Genomic DNA, 18,678 nt, shown 5'->3' on the forward strand with positions numbered 1-18,678 from the left:
TAATTTCTTCCCCTAAGTAATCAGTCTTTAGCAGAGATTTTGGCTCCAAGCCCCAAGTTCTAAGCCCCTTCTGATGTTGAGTTTTTCTGCTGCTTCTTTCTGCCAATTTATTTGACCAAGTGTCTTCACGCCACTGTGGATCCTTTCTCCTCTTTTCAGAATCCCTGATCCAACTGAACCTGTCTCCCTCTCAATAGACAATAGACAATAGGTGCAGGAGTAGGCCATTCAGCCCTTCGAGCCAGCACCGCCATTCAATGCGATCATGGCTGATCACTCTCAATCAGTACCCCGTTCCTGCCTTCTCCCCATACCCCCTCACTCCGCTATCCTTAAGAGCTCTATCCAGCTCTCTCTTGAAAGCATCCAACGAACTGGCCTCCACTGCCTTCTGAGGCAGAGAATTCCACACCTTCACCACCCTCTGACTGAAAAAGTTCTTCCTCATCTCCGTTCTAAATGGCCTACCCCTTATTCTCAAACTGTGGCCCCTTGTTCTGGACTCCCCCAACATTGGGAACATGTTATCTGCCTCTAATGTGTCCAATCCCCTAATTATCTTATATGTTTCAATAAGATCCCCCCTCATCCTTCTAAATTCCAGTGTATACAAGCCCAATCGCTCCAGCCTTTCAACATACGACAGTCCCGCCATTCCGGGAATTAACCTAGTGAACCTACGCTGCACGCCCTCCATAGCAAGAATATCCTTCCTCAAATTTGGAGACCAAAACTGCACACAGTACTCCAGGTGCGGTCTCACCAGGGCCCGGTACAACTGTAGAAGGACCTCTTTGCTCCTATACTCAACTCCTCTTGTTACGAAGGCCAACATTCCATTGGCTTTCTTCACTGCCTGCTGAACCTGCATGCTTCCTTTCATTGACTGATGCACTAGGACACCCAGATCTCGTTGAACTCCCCCTCCTCCTAACTTGACACCATTCAGATAATAATCTGCCTTTCTATTCTTACTTCCAAAGTGAATAACCTCACACTTATCTACATTAAACTGCATCTGCCATGTATCCGCCCACTCACACAACCTGTCCAAGTCACCCTGCAGCCTTATTGCATCTTCCTCACAATTCACACTACCCCCCAACTTAGTATCATCTGCAAATTTGCTAATGGTACTTTTAATCCCTTCGTCTAAGTCATTAATGTATATCGTGAATAGCTGGGGTCCCAGCACCGAACCTTGCGGTACCCCACTGGTCACTGCCTGCCATTCCGAAAGGGACCCATTTATCCCCACTCTTTGCTTTCTGTCTGTCAACCAATTTTCTATCCATGTCAGTACCCTACCCCCAATACCATGTGCCCTAATTTTGCCCACTAATCTCCTATGTGGGACCTTGTCGAAGGCTTTCTGAAAGTCGAGGTACACCACATCCACTGACTCTCCCTTGTCAATTTTCCTAGTTACATCCTCAAAAAATTCCAGTAGATTTGTCAAGCATGATTTCCCCTTCGTAAATCCATGCTGACTCGGAATGATCCCGTTACTGCTATCCAAATGCTCAGCAATTTCGTCTTTTATAATTGACTCCAGCATCTTCCCCACCACTGATGTCAGACTAACTGGTCTATAATTACCCGTTTTCTCTCTCCCTCCTTTCTTAAAAAGTGGGATAACATTTGCTATCCTCCAATCCACAGGAACTGATCCTGAATCTATAGAACATTGAAAAATGATCTCCAATGCTTCCACTATTTCTAGAGCCACCTCCTTAAGTACTCTGGGATGCAGACCATCAGGCCCTGGGGATTTATCAGCCTTCAGTCCCATCAGTCTACCCAACACCATTTCCTGCCTAATGTGGATTTCCTTCAGTTCCTCCATCACCCTAGGTTCTCCGGCCCCTAGAACATTTGGGAGATTGTGTGTATCTTCCTCAGTGAAGACAGATCCAAAGTAACGGTTTAACTCGTCTGCCATTTCTTTGTTCCCCATAATAAATTCCCCTGCTTCTGTCTTCAAGGGACCCACATTTGCCTTGACTATTTTTTTCCTCTTCACGTACCTAAAAAAACTTTTGCTATCCTCCTTTATATTATTCGCTAGTTTACCCTCGTACCTCATCTTTTCTCCCCGTATTGCCTTTTTAGTTAACTTTTGTTGCTCTTTAAAAGAGTCCCAATCCTCTGTCTTCCCACTCTTCTTTGCTATGTTATACTTCCTCTCCTTAATTTTTATGCTGTCCCTGACTTCCCTTGTCAGCCACAGGTGTCTCTTACTCCCCTTTGAGTCTTTCCACCTCTTTGGAATAAATTGATCCTGCAACCTCTGCATTATTCCCAGGAATACCTGCCATTGCTGTTCTACCGTCTTCCCTGCTAGGGCCTCATTCCAATCAATTTTGGCCAGCTCCCGCCTCATGCCTCTGTAATCCCCTTTGCTATACTGTAATACCGACACTTCCGATTTTCCCTTCTGCCTTTCCATTTGCAGAGTAAAACTTCATTCACAAACTTCAATCTCAACTTGTTCACTGCGCTTACTCACTCTACCATAATCCCTCTGACCTTGGAGCACACTGCTTAAATAAGAACCAATCTGAATATTGTCATTGAAACTGCAACTAACTGTTGCCCGAGGGTGGTTTGGCAAACTGTTCTCTGCCTCGTAGAGATGAATGCTGCCTCTCTCCCATCTCCACAAAACTCTGTTTGCCACTTGATCCTTCACTAAACATCAGACCATTGTTTCCGAGACAGTCATTATTTCATCTCTGGACATCTTTTCTCCACATCCTCCATACATTCTCACTGACATAGGAGAAGGGCATTTGGGCACTATAAGGGGAATGACTCAGGGTATAGGTTGGTCAGAGGAGAGTGAAGGGGAAGGAAGCCTCATAGCCCCCAATTATACACAGCCACTTATACCTCCTCTCTTGGAACAATTAGCAGAACTGCCCTGATAGACCAAATTGACCAATCATTTGAGACTGTTCTATCCCAATTTATTTCTTCCTTGACTACATTCCTTATCCCTGTGTCCAGTCTCTTCCCATTTACATCCTCTGACACCTTCAGTTAACTCAATAATTTCTAGTTACCTGGTCCCAGCTAGATCATTTTCACCATGGGCAATCAGTCTTTCTATATCTTGATCCTCATCAGCAAAGCCCGGTAAGCTCCTCCTTTCTTGAATAGAAACCCAAACAGTCTCTTCTCCACCATTACTCTTCACTCAGCTGAACACAAGCTTACATTGAACATCTTTAACTCAAATAAAAGGTGTTGCTATGGAAGCCCACATGGGTGCAAGCTCTACCTGTCTCTTTGCGAGATGCATTGGAACAGTGCTTGTATCAGTCATCTTCGCTCAATTCTTTTTCCAGTTGATCAGACTGTTTAGGTGCTATTTCCTTACCTCGTATGGATCTTCAACAGCTTTGCTCCCAATTTTCACACTCATGTCGTTTTCACATTGTCCAACTCTTCCTCAAGCTTTTTTATCTCCACCATAGGAGGTAGATTGACTAGAATCCACAGCCACCGAATGAATTGTTATGTTGATGACATTTCTTCCCACCTGGCTTACTTTTCTCCTTGCACCCGGGAAAAGGACATTCATACTCCATGCTACCAGCCTTCACATTAAATGGATCATTGCCCATAACTTCCAACACAATGCCACCTTCCTTCCCCTCCCCTTCAGCTGTCTGAATGGACTGTTGCATTCATGACTTACCAGTTTGCTCTTCCATCTCGACTGACACCCACCCCTCTTTGAGAACCTTCCCATGCAACTGCAGATGTGATATCTGTTCTTTGACCTCTTCCCACCATTATCAAGCCCAAACATTTCTTCAGTATGAAAGAGTTTCACTTGTGCCTCTTTCAATTTATTACATAACATCTGGTGTTTGTGATATTAGTGAAACCAAACGCAGATTATGTGTCCCACTTTGACTTCTCTATCTTCAGGCACTGAGGATGTTAGCAGGATATTAGTAGGAGAATAGGATTGACGGGCTTGCTCTGAGCATAGACTTGATCGTCTGAATGGCCTTTGTACATTGTGAGAAAATAAATGAAATAACTTGTCTAATGACAACCCACATTGAAATCCTCAGGCATAAATCTTTAATTAAATTGTCTTAGATAAGCAGCCTTTCCAATTTTGTGTTACATATTTCCTGCCGACCCTTCTAGTCTTTCAGATTGAATTCATCTCCTTCAATTTATCCATCTTCCCAACACAACTTTAACACTCTCAGCCATCACTGTCACCACTTGTGTCATTCAGCTTCTCTTGGTCTCTACCCTATCACACGCTTTCTCCTTTGCTCCTTCCCCACTTCTCTGGAAACAGAAAACTATATTTTTTCACTAACTTTTCTTATTTTTGATGAAAAGTCATTGACATGTTTTTCTGTGTACTTCCAGTATTTTCTATTACATCATCTGCTGACCAGCATGCTACCCGATCCTCCTGGTTACCTGCCCTCAAAACCCCCTTATTCCCTAATAATCTTTCTACAGGAAAGCAGCTCCCAGCTTATTAGCAAACTTCATTGCCCAAAAGCGCCTTTCTAATTGAAACTGGCAGGCCACACCCTCAGAATTTGAGCACAAGTTGTCACACACTTAGGCTTATTCAATGTCTACACTACCAGTCAAAGAGATTGAATGCTAATGAATCTATCTGCAGAATTGAACCTGCACAGACTAGTTTCAGCTCTCAGGAGATGGTGAGAGATCCATGTCAAGAGCAAGACTCTATTACACTTCAAGGAAACTGACATTGAACCTCGCTGACACATGAAATCTCAAGATGAGCACTGTGTCCACATTACCACTTCTATAACACTGCCTGACTCAGCCCCCACCTGAGATCATCTCCCACTGAAGTGGCTCATCCAAATCTTTTTGCCTATTTCAATACACTTCCTTGTCAGCCCCCATTCTACTTTCTTTAAACTTGAACTCAACCAAAAATCCCAATTCAGCACCACTGCACTTCTAGACCCACAATAGGTCCCTATTAAATGATATATTTCTTGTTTTCAATTCTTATCTATGCCATTTGGTCTTTCTGTAAAGCTACAAACCACTGTGATATATGGGTTCCTCTAATTCTTCCCTTGTGCATATGTCCAATTTTAATTGCTCAAAAACATTGTCATACTTTCCTTTAGATGCCAAGGCCTTATCTCTGAAAATCGTATTCTAACCCTCTCTCTACATAGGCTGTTTTTGCCTTTTTTCCCCATCTTTTTATGTGGCCCTGTGTTAAGTTTTGTCTGTAACAGTCTTTTTAAAAGCCTTAGGATGTTCTGCTGTGTGGAAGACAATGTACAGACTGTATTTTATGTTGTTCTTTCCTCTATAAAGTTGTTGATAGAAAATAAAATTCAACTATGCATAAAACTGGGTGGATTCACATTATCTATTTTGTGTTACTTCTAAAGCTCAATTGCAGCTCTTCTTATTTAAAATTGATAGTCTTACAGACGAATAATCCAAGTATCTAGTGAATAATAGAACTCAGCAATAACTTTTCCAGATGAGTGCTGTCAGGTAACAAGATAAAGGAGCATTCTTAAGGTATATGCTGCACACATTTGCTGCCAATTAAGGACTTGAAACCTCAAGTTGCTTCAAATGCATGTTAACTATAAAGTTTATTAATATACTAGACCAAGTGGACCCGTTGGGCCCAAACCTCTCCTGCATTGGTGCAGCACCCTCTCCTCCCCCCTCCCCCTCCCCACTTCCCCTTCTCCATCCCCCTCAACCCCCCTTATTCACCTTCCTCCCCCTCCCTCCCTCCCTCCTTTAAAATGTGAATAACTTTTAAAATATAACACCGATTTCAATAAAACTACTTGCTTTACCATTAAAGTGATGACGGTGAATAAGGTGGGCCTAAAATTGTCAAGTTATCATGTACCGTTTTGGCTGTAGTTCGATCACAAATAAACAAACAAACGAGAGTTTTAGTAAATAGATGTAATTGAAGATTACTATAATTAAGAATATGACTTTTTTTGACTGCATCAATCATCAATTCTAACATGAAAAGACCAATTAATCAGAAAAACTAAATCTGTGACAGTAACTCAACCAGAATTTCAACAAGAATATTACTGAATTAATCAAGGCAGACAATAACTAGAGTACCAACTTGGTTATAATGCTAAACACCAATCAAATACAATAAGCTAGCAAATTACTTACAAAATTTCTTACAAAGATGGGGAAATGTTTGGTATTTTAGTTATATCCAACCACCAAACTTGAGTTTATTTGGCAGATATACTCTTGTAAGGTAGTTGGAACTGATGGAAGCAAGAGCCTGGATCTCAGCCTTCACTTTAGATGTTTCCATTATTTCCATCTGAAATAAAAATTACTGAGAGTTTGCTGCAGCAATTTATAAATTTGTACTTTAATAAATAACAATATTTGCAATAAATAACAACATCTAAATAAAGTGTTCTTTCATTGTAAATTTCCCCGGTGTGGGACGAATAAAGGAATATATTATTATTTTGAATACAATATTCTGAATATTACTCAGGGAGGGACTTTATCACTATATCACTTGTAACTATCACGTGTAGAATAACTCAGATGTAGTGAGGTTGGCATTAATTCAATGCAATTCCTTGCTGCTTAATTAACACTGTGATACCAACATTTATTGAGCTAAAATAAAACTAAAATGAATGGAATTCTTGCCAGTACAAGCTTGGTCATTATTTTCAAAGAGATGTCGGGCTGGGCGATAGTAGCCCTTGTGGGTTATTATAGATGTCTACTTACCCCTCAGTATCAAACCTATCTGAAATAGAGTAAATCTGTACCACCCGAGTTTTGAATCGTCAGGCTAAGTTGATGGTCAGGCTAAGTTTTGGGGGGGGGGGGGGAGAGGGGCAATAGGAGGGGTTGGTTGGGATGTTGTGAACACATCAATGGGAGGTCCTTTTTGTTTCATTTGGATTTGGTTCAAAAGGATTTACTTAAGCAGACGGCCATGATGGCTTCCAGTCAATATTATGCATTTTCTACAATATCCTTTGGCCTTGAGTGGGATATATCCAGGTGCATCACTGGTCAACACATTATTCAACTAAATCTGCTATATATGAAGTGAACTAAGTGAAGGATTTCTTGTATCTTTTGTGTAGGATAATTATTCTGTTATCACTGATTCATTACAAAGATGTTTTAGATTTTTGCAATTTGAGACTTCTGCCCAAAGTTGCATTTTTTGTGTTGTTTTATTTTAAATACATTTACACTCTGAAAAGAAATAAACAATTAGTAATGTTATATTATTGTATCGTTAATTGTGACAATGCCTACAATTTTTTAAAAACTCAACTTGTACATCAAAAAAGTCAAATCCAGTGAAGCTTTAGGTCGTTTGGGGACTTTAAACCTTATGATCAGAAACAAAATATAACCAGTGATAATCATATCCATGTTCTTCATTGGATCTGTTATGTGTCTACATCATTTTGAAGAAATGTCTTATTTAGAATCAAAAGTACAAGTTTGCATGGAAAGTAAAACAAAAACTGCTGAAGTTGAAATCTGAATTAAAACCAGAAAATGCTAAGAACATTCAGCATGTCAAGCAGCATCTAGAGAGGGAGAATTGGAGTTAATTATTTAGTTGGTGAACTTTCCAGAATTAAGAATCGTGAAAAAAAAATGCTTAGAGCAAGGGTGGAGAACAATGGGAAGTTTGTGATAGGATAGAGATCAAGAGTAAATAAATGACTCTAGTGGTGATGGTGCTGGCCAAGAAAGGAAGGTAAAAGCTCACTAATCACAGCTGAGCTACCCTGGGGAAGTGAGACAAGAAAATTAATGAGGAGACGAGAGAGGCCAAAAACTAATTTATGATTTTATTTGTTGTTTTGGTTCATGATTTTCCCTGAAACAAAGTTTCATCTGAAAAGCTAATTGTATTTCTGTTTCCTCTGATGTTGCCAGACCGGCTGCACATTTTAAGCATTTCCTATTTTTAAACAAGTATGCTTTATTAAAATGCTTATATTTTCTTCTGTAGAAGTGAAGCCACATTTTTAATTCATTTTAGGCTGGGTACAGAATAACAACCAATGTATCACTCAGTACAGTCATTAACCGTGAGGTTCTCATACTTCTTTCTTCCAGAGAGGTTGGCAGTCAATGTAGGGTCTCTTCTGTAAACTGGTCAACTTGCTGATGTCTTTTTCAGTGAGAGGAATCAAAACTTCTTTCAGAATATTTAATCTGAAGATAACAAGTGAAAAGAAAGCACATCATTTGCCCAACTCTAATTTCTCATTTGAAACAGATAGTAATTTAATATTAAGTATCAGTCCAGCAAACCTGATTCAGCGGGAATCCATTATGGATGCAAGAGGTCATCATTCAAGTGTATTTTGGCATTAACTCCTTTCCACACATGGTATAAAAGCAGTGAGAAGTTAACTACCTACTTTATTGAGTCTTCATTTAAATAAAAATCTTTTTCACGTATAACTGGAAAAGGATGATGTCACCACTGGAGAGAATTGCACAATCAAAATTAACATGAAATCCAGCGTAGAGATTGTTCTCCTCTTTTTAAAACTTAAATTCTAGGAAAGCAACTTATCTAAAAAATCCCCAGCATCCTTCCACAAATTGTGTAACAGAACATGGTACGGGACAATTTGCAGCCCTGGGTAAAGTTCTGAGAAGCTGGCAAATCAAAGCTTGAAACTCATACCGTTATTTGTATTCCTCAGAGAGGTGCAAAGTAGGCGAGTACTATAGGCCTTCATAATTGAGGCGGTGGGAATGGATGTGCTCCGTGCAGAAAAATCATTCAGGAGAGGAACCATATTGGCAGGTCTTGTCCAGGTTTGTGAATTGGGGGTAGAGGGATAGAAAGAGAAAGGGAATTGTAGTGAGTGACGGAGAGGGGACATTGTATGTGGGACATTGCTTAATGCTACACTTCTACGCTCTCCTTTGTCTCCTCTTTCTCCTACACCCCAACTCTCCCTATCCCGTCTCTCACCACTTTATCCATCTCTCATCATTCATAATCACTCCCTAACGCTCTCCAGCTCTCATCCTCTCACCAGATGGCATGTTAGTGAATAGGTTATGTGGAAATAAGAGGACAATGTGACTGGTGGGAAATGCTCTGAGAACTGGCATGGACTCCATGGGCAAAATAGAAAACTTGAAAAAAACAATACAAAACTATTGAGTACAATTACTTGCAAATTAAACAACAATTATCAATTAGTCTTGATTACAATGTCTTGCCATGCCACTGAGATACAGAAGATAGCCATGTTTTTGTTGAATAAGTGCAATGCTTCTAGAGATCAGGCAAAGTTTCTCCTTTTGCAGAACAAAAACAGAAACACCAGGCAAATTGTATCACCCTTATCAGACTTTTTGCATCAATAAAAGCGGGTCAAAGATTTTATGCCTTAATACTGACCTTTGAATATCAGATGGAAGTAGACCCAACCAATTAATAATCGGAACAGTCAGACTGTGGGCATCAAATGACATAGACTGATAAGAGAAGAAAACAGTATGAGTATTTCTGCACAGTTCATTTCACTTGAGTATTTATAATTAGAAAGAAAATTGCAGAAAGAAATATATAAGTTGGCTGAGTGAACAGATAACTGGGCACATTACAGAGCTAAAAACAGCATGTTTAGAAAAAAGAATTGGTATTGGTTTATTATTATCACATGGTAAATGTGATACAGCGAAAAACTCTGTTTTATGTGCTATCCATGTAAATAATACCATACACGAGTGGAATTAAACCATGCATGCGTACGAATGCTAGTTCTAAAAGATAAAGGAGAAAGGATGAAAGGATTAAGAATAATAAGGAAGTAATAATAATCAATATAAGAATTTAAAAAAGAAAAGAAAGTATACCTTAAAAATTTAAATCCTCATGTAAAGAAGCGCTGAACTCTGGGAGCAAATATATAGTGGGTGCTAGATCTGGAAAAGATCCATAGAGAGGCACACAGTTTCCAGCTCATGCCTCAGGAGACTGATTCAAAATAAAGGACGTGGCACTGAATTACTAGCAAAGTTGGTTATGCTGCATTTGGAATAGTACAGCTTGAAGTAGAAATTAAAGTAATGAGGAGTGGTTTGAAGTAGGTCTTTCTCTGCAGGAAAAAGACAGAGGAATATTTAGTGCTTTTCCAAATTATGCACATTTGAAAAAATACACACTGAAATAAAATATGATTCCAATGGTTTGAGAGTTGGTAACATGGAGAACCAGCATCAAATAATATTAATAAATGAAGGAAGAAGTTAGAACTGTTTTAAAGCAGAGCATTGTGCACGATGGAATGTGCTCCTCAAAACAACTATTGAGTCAGAAAAAAAAAATCACTCAAACTAGACAAATACTTGAAAAGGAAACACAGAACAGCAGGGAAAGAGTTTTGATTAAATCATGTGTTCTTTCTCCATAAATAGAAGATGAGGCAACTTTTCTCAACCTTTCATTCGGCCACATTAGTGTATTGCATTTGATGCTCACAATGTGGTTTCTACATTGGAGGAATCAAATATATATTGGGTGACCGGATTGGAGAGCTCCTCTGCAGGAGGCAAAATACAGAGGTCAGAGATTGAGATGGAGAATTAACAAGGCAAATGACTGAAAGCTCAGGATCACCTTTGCAGACTTCTGTGCATCAAATGCTTTGCAACATTCTTCTGCACGTACATTAAAACAGGCATTGATCCACCTGAGATGCTTTGTTAAGAAATAAAGGAGTCCAAATTTACCTGGTCTGATGCAGAGGAGTATTTTGAGGATTTGTTTCATGCATTTAAGATCCATTCTATCTGATAATATCCTCGGGCCCGACTGCTGATCTTACCAGTTCACCACGGCAGGTCTGGCCCGAATACTTTGCTGTTCCCCAATCACCCGTCTGACTGATCACTAACCTTTAATCAATGGTCTGCATCAATCACAAACTATTAATTTTCTGTCTCTTCATCTACCACCGCCAATTGGTTTTCATTCAGTCATTAATCCCCAATTGTCTGCCTAAACAGAAGCAACCACCAGCTGACTTTCTAACCATCACCAAACTCCCACTGACTATCTGGTTGATCACAGAACAATATCTCCTACCCAAATAATCCCCATCAAGGTCCAAATAACTCCCCATAGATCTTGACCAATTCTTCTCTATTTACCCTTGAGGAGGGTAAATAGCCTGATTCTTCTATTCTGTTACGATGCCACAAAATCCCCAGCAGCATTTTACTAATTGGGAGGTTATGACTAGGTTGACTGATAAAAGCAAGAATTAGGCATTTAAAATTTGCGAGAATAATTTGTGTTTCCACCTTTTCCAATGCTGGCTGTTCCCATTAAGATAAAGTTTGAATCAATTGCAGATTTGAATTCATCCTTATCAAGTCTCCCTAAAGTTCATATGTACAGTCCTTTTTGACCCATCGATGTGCTAGATTTTCATAAGTGATTTTGTTTAGGTATGCAAGTTGCATAATGATCGACATTGCAGTCTTTTTTCGGCAAGAGTTCTGATGGTGACATCCCGAAAAGAACCAAGTCAAACACAACAGAGTGCACTCACTGCATTGGAACAGGCTGAAAATAGTATAGTAGATGTTAATGCAGCTAGTTACAATGATGCATATTACAATTCATTTTTTACTTAATAGGTCATTGGGTAATTCCATTATAAATTTACCAACATTAAAAATAGTAAAACATTTAGATTTTAAATAAACATACTCACCATTGACCCATACTTGTATATGCACATGATTTCAATACCTGAACAAAACCAGAGCAGGAATAAATGTATTATTTATTATAATGAGAACCACCAAAGCTACATTTGTGACTTGACAATTAATAGTATGACAGAAATGGTTTAACCTACAAATGTACGGTTTTTAAAGAGAAGTCTGTATTCATACAGTAAGTGCCCTCAGAAATATCTATGTACAGGTCTCATCAACCATGGTTGTACAAGAAAAGCAAACAATCCAGAGAAGTTTCAAATTGGGTACCACTTTTGATGAGTTCAGATGATTAAACGAAAAGTCAGCAGTTCTGAAAATTTTAAACAAAGATATGAGTATGGCAGGGAGGATTGGCTCAATTATTGATCTCTTGTCTAATATTCTATGTTGTAATTCAAGACCACCCAGTGTCTTTTTAAAGAGGCTTCATGGAAAGGGGAAGAGTCACCATGTTAGCGTCGATGGGGTGTCATATATGTTAAGGTCTGGAATGTCCATGAGTTTCCATCCCAAATGGCCTAAATTTTACGTCAACCTAATATAATACATTTAGCAATGCTGTGGCTGCTGTAACCTGCACGAATCCAAAGTGATTGTGAATGATGGAGTGCTGGCTGTTAATTATTTTCCTTTTGTACGCGTCTTCTGCCATGGCATTTCGTGTCCATCCTTGAGAGTTCCTATTAAATGTGGTCTCCACTCACTGTAACCATGTTTTGCTTTTATTAATGCAGAATTACATGAGATGCATTTTGCTACTGGTCATTTGCTCTACCACCCATTAAACGGAATAATAAAATTCCATTGAAGGGGAGGATACTATTTCATTGAATCTGGCAGCTCCCACAAGGACTATCAGAATACAGTGGGGTTTAGATGAACACATTCTTTGTGGTGAAACTTTTTGCATTATCAAACTGCAGCTGTTATAAGACAGGATAGTCTCCACTCTCCACCGAGAGGATGAGCTCTTACACTAATTCCCCCCTGCTGTTGTAGATGGATCTCCTCTGTGTCCCATAGTTCTGCTTTTGCTCCCTCTATCCCCAGAAGGAACAAGGATAGAGTTCCTTTGGCCCTCACCTTTCACCCCACCAGACTCCAATTTTACAAGCAGAGCAGTCCAGTAATAGGTACGTGGCTGTAGCGCCACCTTGTGAAGAAAACAGACCCCTATCACAATTAACTTGGAAAACCTTGACCATGGATAAGTTGCTTCATAGAGAATTCAAGGTTGGACTGTGGGTCCTTATATATATTGTTGAAGGATAGGATTACCCAGCATAATCCATTTTCCCTCTTTCATATCTCCTCTCATATTCTGATCATCCACAATTGTTCTCCTGTGGCCTCTCCTTTTGCTGCATATCCAGCAGCAAGTCCACTCGAACAATCGCAACAAACACGTTATACCTGAGGAGTTCCTATTATGGTCACCATAAATTGATGCATTATCTCAAATTCTGGCCCCGTTGCCCTCACAAACTTCTAACCTCGGGTGCCATTGAGTCCGCATGATAAAAGCGGTTGATTTCCCTCTAAATAATACTAGCGCAGTGTTGAATAATCCACGCTCATTTTTCATCACACAAATATGAAACAATTTCATTGTGAAGCTTCTAAAAGAGCAATGCACCACAATTAATGTCATTCAGGTGCAATTGTACTTCATGGCGATTGTACTCACTTATTATAGATGTGCAAGTATTGACTAAAATTTTAAGAGCTACACAAATTTAAATTTTCTACATGAGCAGCATAAACTATGAAACTCAAATGTGTGATTTAAAAAAATGTTACAGTACATAGTAGAATTTCTGACTCATGGTTTTGTTTCTCCTCCACTTCATCAGCTGGAAATTTTGCCCAAGTCATTCATTCATGTTTACTGCTTAATTACGTTTTGCCAGAGAGAAGCTTGGCCCTTAATTTCAAACAAATCTATTTATTTTGTTGTTCCTGTTGTCCTGTTTTTCCAGCTTTAGGCAGGATCTGAGGAGTCAATTACTGTTCCCAATTATCACTGAATCATTATGGGCATAATTATGTTCATGGTTCAAAAGTCATAGGAGCTGAATTAGGCCATTCTGTCCATCAAGTCTACTCTGCCATTTAATCATGGCTGGTCTATCTTTCCCTCTCAACCCTATTCTCCTGCCTTCTCCCTGTAACCTTTGACACCTTTACTAATCAAGAACCTATCAATCTCTGCTTTAAAAATACCCAAAGACGAGGCATCTACAGCCATCTGTGGCAATGAATTCCACAGATTCACCACCCTCTGGCTAAAGAAATTCCTCCTCATCTCCTTTTTAAAGGTATGTCCACTAATTCTGAGGCTGTGCCCTCTGGTCCTAGACTCTCCCACCAGTGAAAACATCCCATGCACATCCATTCTACCCAGTCCTTTCATTGTTTAGTAAGTTTCAATGAGATCTCCCTCATCCTTCTATACCCAAGTGAGTATTCATCATACATTAATACGTTCTGATTCATCAGAATGTGTACCATGAAATTCACGACCAGTTGCTTTTGAGCTGCAAAAATGATAATAAGCAGCATCATTCTGTAAGATCAACATGTGCATGATGAGTAAGAGAGAACATACTAAAACAACAGACTTTCAATGTCTTCTGAAAAAAAGTACAATACAGTTACAGGATGTAAAGAGTTTTCAATTTTCAAGAAAATTGGGAATGTTTGAGGAATAGCATAGGGCAAAGGGTGTTGGACAGCCTGTATCAGTATTTGCATCAATAATACTGGTCCCGAGAATTCCCTCTCACCCACCTTGACATCCTGCAATACACAAAATAGGTCACTGCCTTATATAATTTGAAATGTTAACCTGAAACATTTATTACCGTGTGGGTCAGCATCCATTAGGGCAAAGATTGGGATTTGCAGTGTGTCCCACAGTTTCCGCACCATCAACCTGGTGCTCAGATCTGGCACACCTTTACCCTGAAAGTAATTCCGAATAAGATAAGGAAAACAAATACAAGCATGCTGTAATAAATAATTCAGCTATGCAGAAAATAATTTACTGATCATAATTCCATCTGGATAAATGTTGTGATACGCTAAATTATCCTTTAAGCTGATTTAATTTTCATTAAAATAATAGATGGTAATGATTGAGAATGAAAGACTATCTACTTTGGGGTCCAGGGGCAGGACTAAGAACAGCACAATATAGAAGTAAAGCTGACTCTTCATTTCAAGAAAAGCACTATTTACTCTGTAAAATTGTCCTACTTTCCTTGAGCAGTAGCAGTTTTATACTTTGTGTCAATGAGGAGCTGGATTCATATTCCCAAAGCATTTTATAATAGGACCACTACTCTCAGCGGTGAACGGACACTTACATACAAGCACTCTGGGTTGGATTTTAGTCAGATACCAAAAGATGAAAAGGATAGTCTACTGCTATATCAACTAGAACATCTTATGCAAATTAAGTTTATGAAGATTTCTTTTCATATTATTCTGCCATGATCTTTAATTAGTGATAGATTACATGCATGCAAACCTGAGTATTTATAATCTGCACCGAGGGATTAGCATGGAATATTCCTTAATGCTTGAATCTGGATCAAGCAAGTGTGAGAGGGACACTAGCTGGTTTCCAGACTTTTCTCTTACATTTCTTGTACTTAAAATGATTTACAATTCCACCGGGTGGCGCCGCAATGGTAGTCTCGCCAACGGTCTGTCTTTATTTGTTATTTTTAGTGTGTTTTAAAAGTTTGTGTTAATGTTCTCTGGTTTGTTTTCTGTGGGGGGTGGGCGGAAAAAATAATTCAATCTCTTACCTTGCCGGAGATGCGATTGTTTTCCGAATCGTATCTCCGGTCGCTCTGCGGCCTAACATCATGGCGGTCTTACTCGGGTCTGACTTTGAGCCCTACCAAGGGGCCATGGACTTACCATCGGAGCCAATCCCTTTCTTGGAATCGATGCTTCACCGTGGCCTGCGGACTTCAACATCGAGGAGCTCGCAGTCTCAGGTAGGGACTGATATCGGGAAGCTCCAAAGAAAGCAGAAAAGTTCGACCAGCCCCGGCCCCGGGTCAGATTGCCCGGTGCAGGGGAGCTGAGATTCCCACCTGATGCAGTAGCTTGATCGCCCCAACGCGAGGGCCCAAATGTCGCCGGTTATGGGAGTCATGATCATCGCATCAAAGGAAGACTCAAGGCCCCCGACCGCGGGAGACCAAAGAGATTGAACTTTTTTTCGCCTTCCGCAGTGAGGAATGTGGAGGAGTCACTGTGGTGGATGTTCATGTAAAAACGTATTTTGTGTGTTCTGGTGCTTTTTATTGGTGTGACTATGGCAAATGAAATTCCTCGTATGTTGCAAAACATACTTGGCTAATAAAGTATGATTATGATATAGTAATATTTATTTAAGAAGAATTTCTTTAGAAAGTAAAATAAATTGTTAATATTCTGGGAAAAGCATCTGTTTTTGGTCCAAAACTGTTGAGAGATGTTATTGGAACTTTTCTGCATAGATTTACCAGAGTTGAGAGAACATTAGATGTAAATAATTTACTCAACCTTGTCCTTTCCAATCTAATGTTGCAGAAGAGTCCTTTGGTCAAAGTAATAGCAAGAGTAACACACAATCAGGGGGAATGCAATCAAGAAATTATTCAAGTTCATTTACCATATTCAGTCATGTATGATGGTGGTGAACAATTAAGCATTTAAAAGGAAAAGGAGGCGCTCTCTGGGTTTTGTTGTCCAGAGCCAAAGCAAAAGCCACACAAAGGATATATTGGCAATATTTTCAAACATCTCAATGGTACTTTATTGTCACATATACCTGGGAATAGTGAAATTCCTTTTTTGCAACCAATCCAGTAAAAATCTGACTATACATAGGCACTATCATACTTAAGTACAAGAGTGTAGGAATAGTAGATAATACTGAGGTAGTATACAAGAGTCGCCATGTTTCCGGCACCATTTTGTATGATTCAAATACAAAGTTGTAAAAAGACGTGGTTTTACATGGCTATAAAGGTGTCTTGGCGACGGCACTGGGTTTGAGTTGGCCTGGCCAGGCAATGTTGGTATCCTCCACCACTCCATGTTGCTAGAGGCCGCGTCCAATCCACACACAGTCTCGTGGAACGACATTCGATCTCATTGAGCCCAGGCTGCTGTAGGGTCCAGCTGCCACTCCACTGATATGTCAAAGTGGACACACCGACCCATGAACACGCTATTCCTCACCTCCTATGATGACCGTTCTGACTCTGTGCCCTAGGGCCCCTCCCTCAGCCGAGACCGTCTTCGAGGTCGCAGAATGCAAGACCTCAGCCCACTTACCGGCATCATTGTTTTCTTGTGTCCGCAGCCAACGCCATCTTGATTGCTTACATCAGCAAAATCCCTTTCTTAATCTCTTCAGGCTGCACAAAGGTTGCCATTTGTATCTGTGACTTGATTCTAATTCTGCATTATGTAGGGATAATTCCTTGTTGTTTTAGCCGGAGATGTGTTGAATGGATGAACCTTCTCAATTTTTTTATTTAAAAAAAAATAAAAAATTATTTAATAGGTGCAGGAGTAGGCCATTCAGCCCTTCGAGCCTGCACCGCCATTCAATATGATCATGGCATTTCCCCCCAAAGTAACCACAATCCCACAATGACTTCATTAATTCTGCATAGAAAATGCTATGAGTTTTATCATGGCTTTTACACTTAATACCTATGTTTTTGCTAATCTGGTTTGATGCAGTTGCCAACCGACAACTAGCCCACTTGCTCATCAGCAGCTGACAGTGACACCCACACAAGATTTAGACACACCACAACTCCAAACCCGATTACAGTGTTGATCCAAATATGGACATGAATTCTCAAGATAACATGAGTAATTGGCCTTAGCTTCAAGCTATACTTGTCCAGGTGTGGCACCATGAAGCGCACCAGAGTTTTTGTAGGGATAATAAACAGGAGTCAAAAGAGGTGATGTTAAGATTGAGATGAGTGATAAGATTTATCTAAGTTTATTGATTTTATATTTTTGGATGGTATTGTCAAGGGTAATGCAAAGGCAAGAAACTCTTATTGGAGATTCCAGAACTATCTGTGTAGAAGTGGGAAAAGAAACATTGCAAGTGATTCTCTAGAATCAAGCTACGGAAGTTCTATCCACTTACAACGTGGAGGAGAGATCTGAAGAGGGTTGACACAAAATGCTAAAGTAACTCAGTAAGATAAGCAGCATCTCTGGAGAGAAGGAATGGAAGACTTTTCGAGTCAACACCCTTCTTCAGAAGAGGGTGATGGGATTATCACTGTCCAGAGGCTTAAGATAGTGATCATGGAGGAAAGATCACAAAGGTCTTGTTTGATCATGCTAAAGGATAATTGACAACAGAGGGCATTACTGACATTCAAAAGGAGATTGCTTTTTTGAAGAGGTAAACAGGGACTGCAAAGGGAATAATAATGCACAAATGTGGGAGAACCAATGGATTTATTATTATTTGACTGCTGTTAAGCCTTTCAGTGTGCATAAACACTAATCCAAAATCATTACAACAGTGGCATTCCTCTGTAGAATTACATAAATACCTTACCGTTATAATAATACATGGGAACATTTTGGTACAAAAGTCATCATCCAATAACCTCTGAAAGGTGGCGTCCTTTTCCACTACAAGCACAAATTGAGCAGGAGAATTTAAATCTAGATGTTAAGGCTAATCATAGGCTAGCTTTGAAACTACATTAGTTAACATTAATCTTATAATTCCTGTCCCCCAGTATAGCACTGATTTAATTAAAATAAACACATGGATTACAGAGTAAAGAGCAATGAGATATGAACACGAGAGATTGTTAACTAGTGTTAGTGAGATGGAATATG

General features: G+C 39.6%; 1 protein-coding gene across 1 annotated transcript in view; it reads right to left on the reverse strand.

Moving 5' to 3' along the window:
* Positions 1 to 6,235: 6,235 nt before the first annotated feature.
* The window catches only part of spo11 (SPO11 initiator of meiotic double stranded breaks), a 28,242-nt gene continuing 15,799 nt past the window's right edge, over positions 6,236 to 18,678 (reverse strand). The window contains exons 8-13 of the mRNA XM_078418561.1: positions 18,389 to 18,498; positions 14,652 to 14,751; positions 11,778 to 11,815; positions 9,455 to 9,531; positions 8,133 to 8,244; positions 6,236 to 6,355 (exon numbers count right to left, since the gene is read on the reverse strand). Of these exons, the coding sequence (XP_078274687.1) occupies positions 6,236 to 6,355; positions 8,133 to 8,244; positions 9,455 to 9,531; positions 11,778 to 11,815; positions 14,652 to 14,751; positions 18,389 to 18,498 (557 nt within the window). The remainder of the gene's footprint in view (positions 6,356 to 8,132; positions 8,245 to 9,454; positions 9,532 to 11,777; positions 11,816 to 14,651; positions 14,752 to 18,388; positions 18,499 to 18,678) is intronic.

The sequence above is a fragment of the Rhinoraja longicauda genome, chromosome 22 (assembly GCF_053455715.1).
Source record: "Rhinoraja longicauda isolate Sanriku21f chromosome 22, sRhiLon1.1, whole genome shotgun sequence".
NCBI classification, from domain to species: Eukaryota; Metazoa; Chordata; class Chondrichthyes; order Rajiformes; family Arhynchobatidae; genus Rhinoraja; species Rhinoraja longicauda.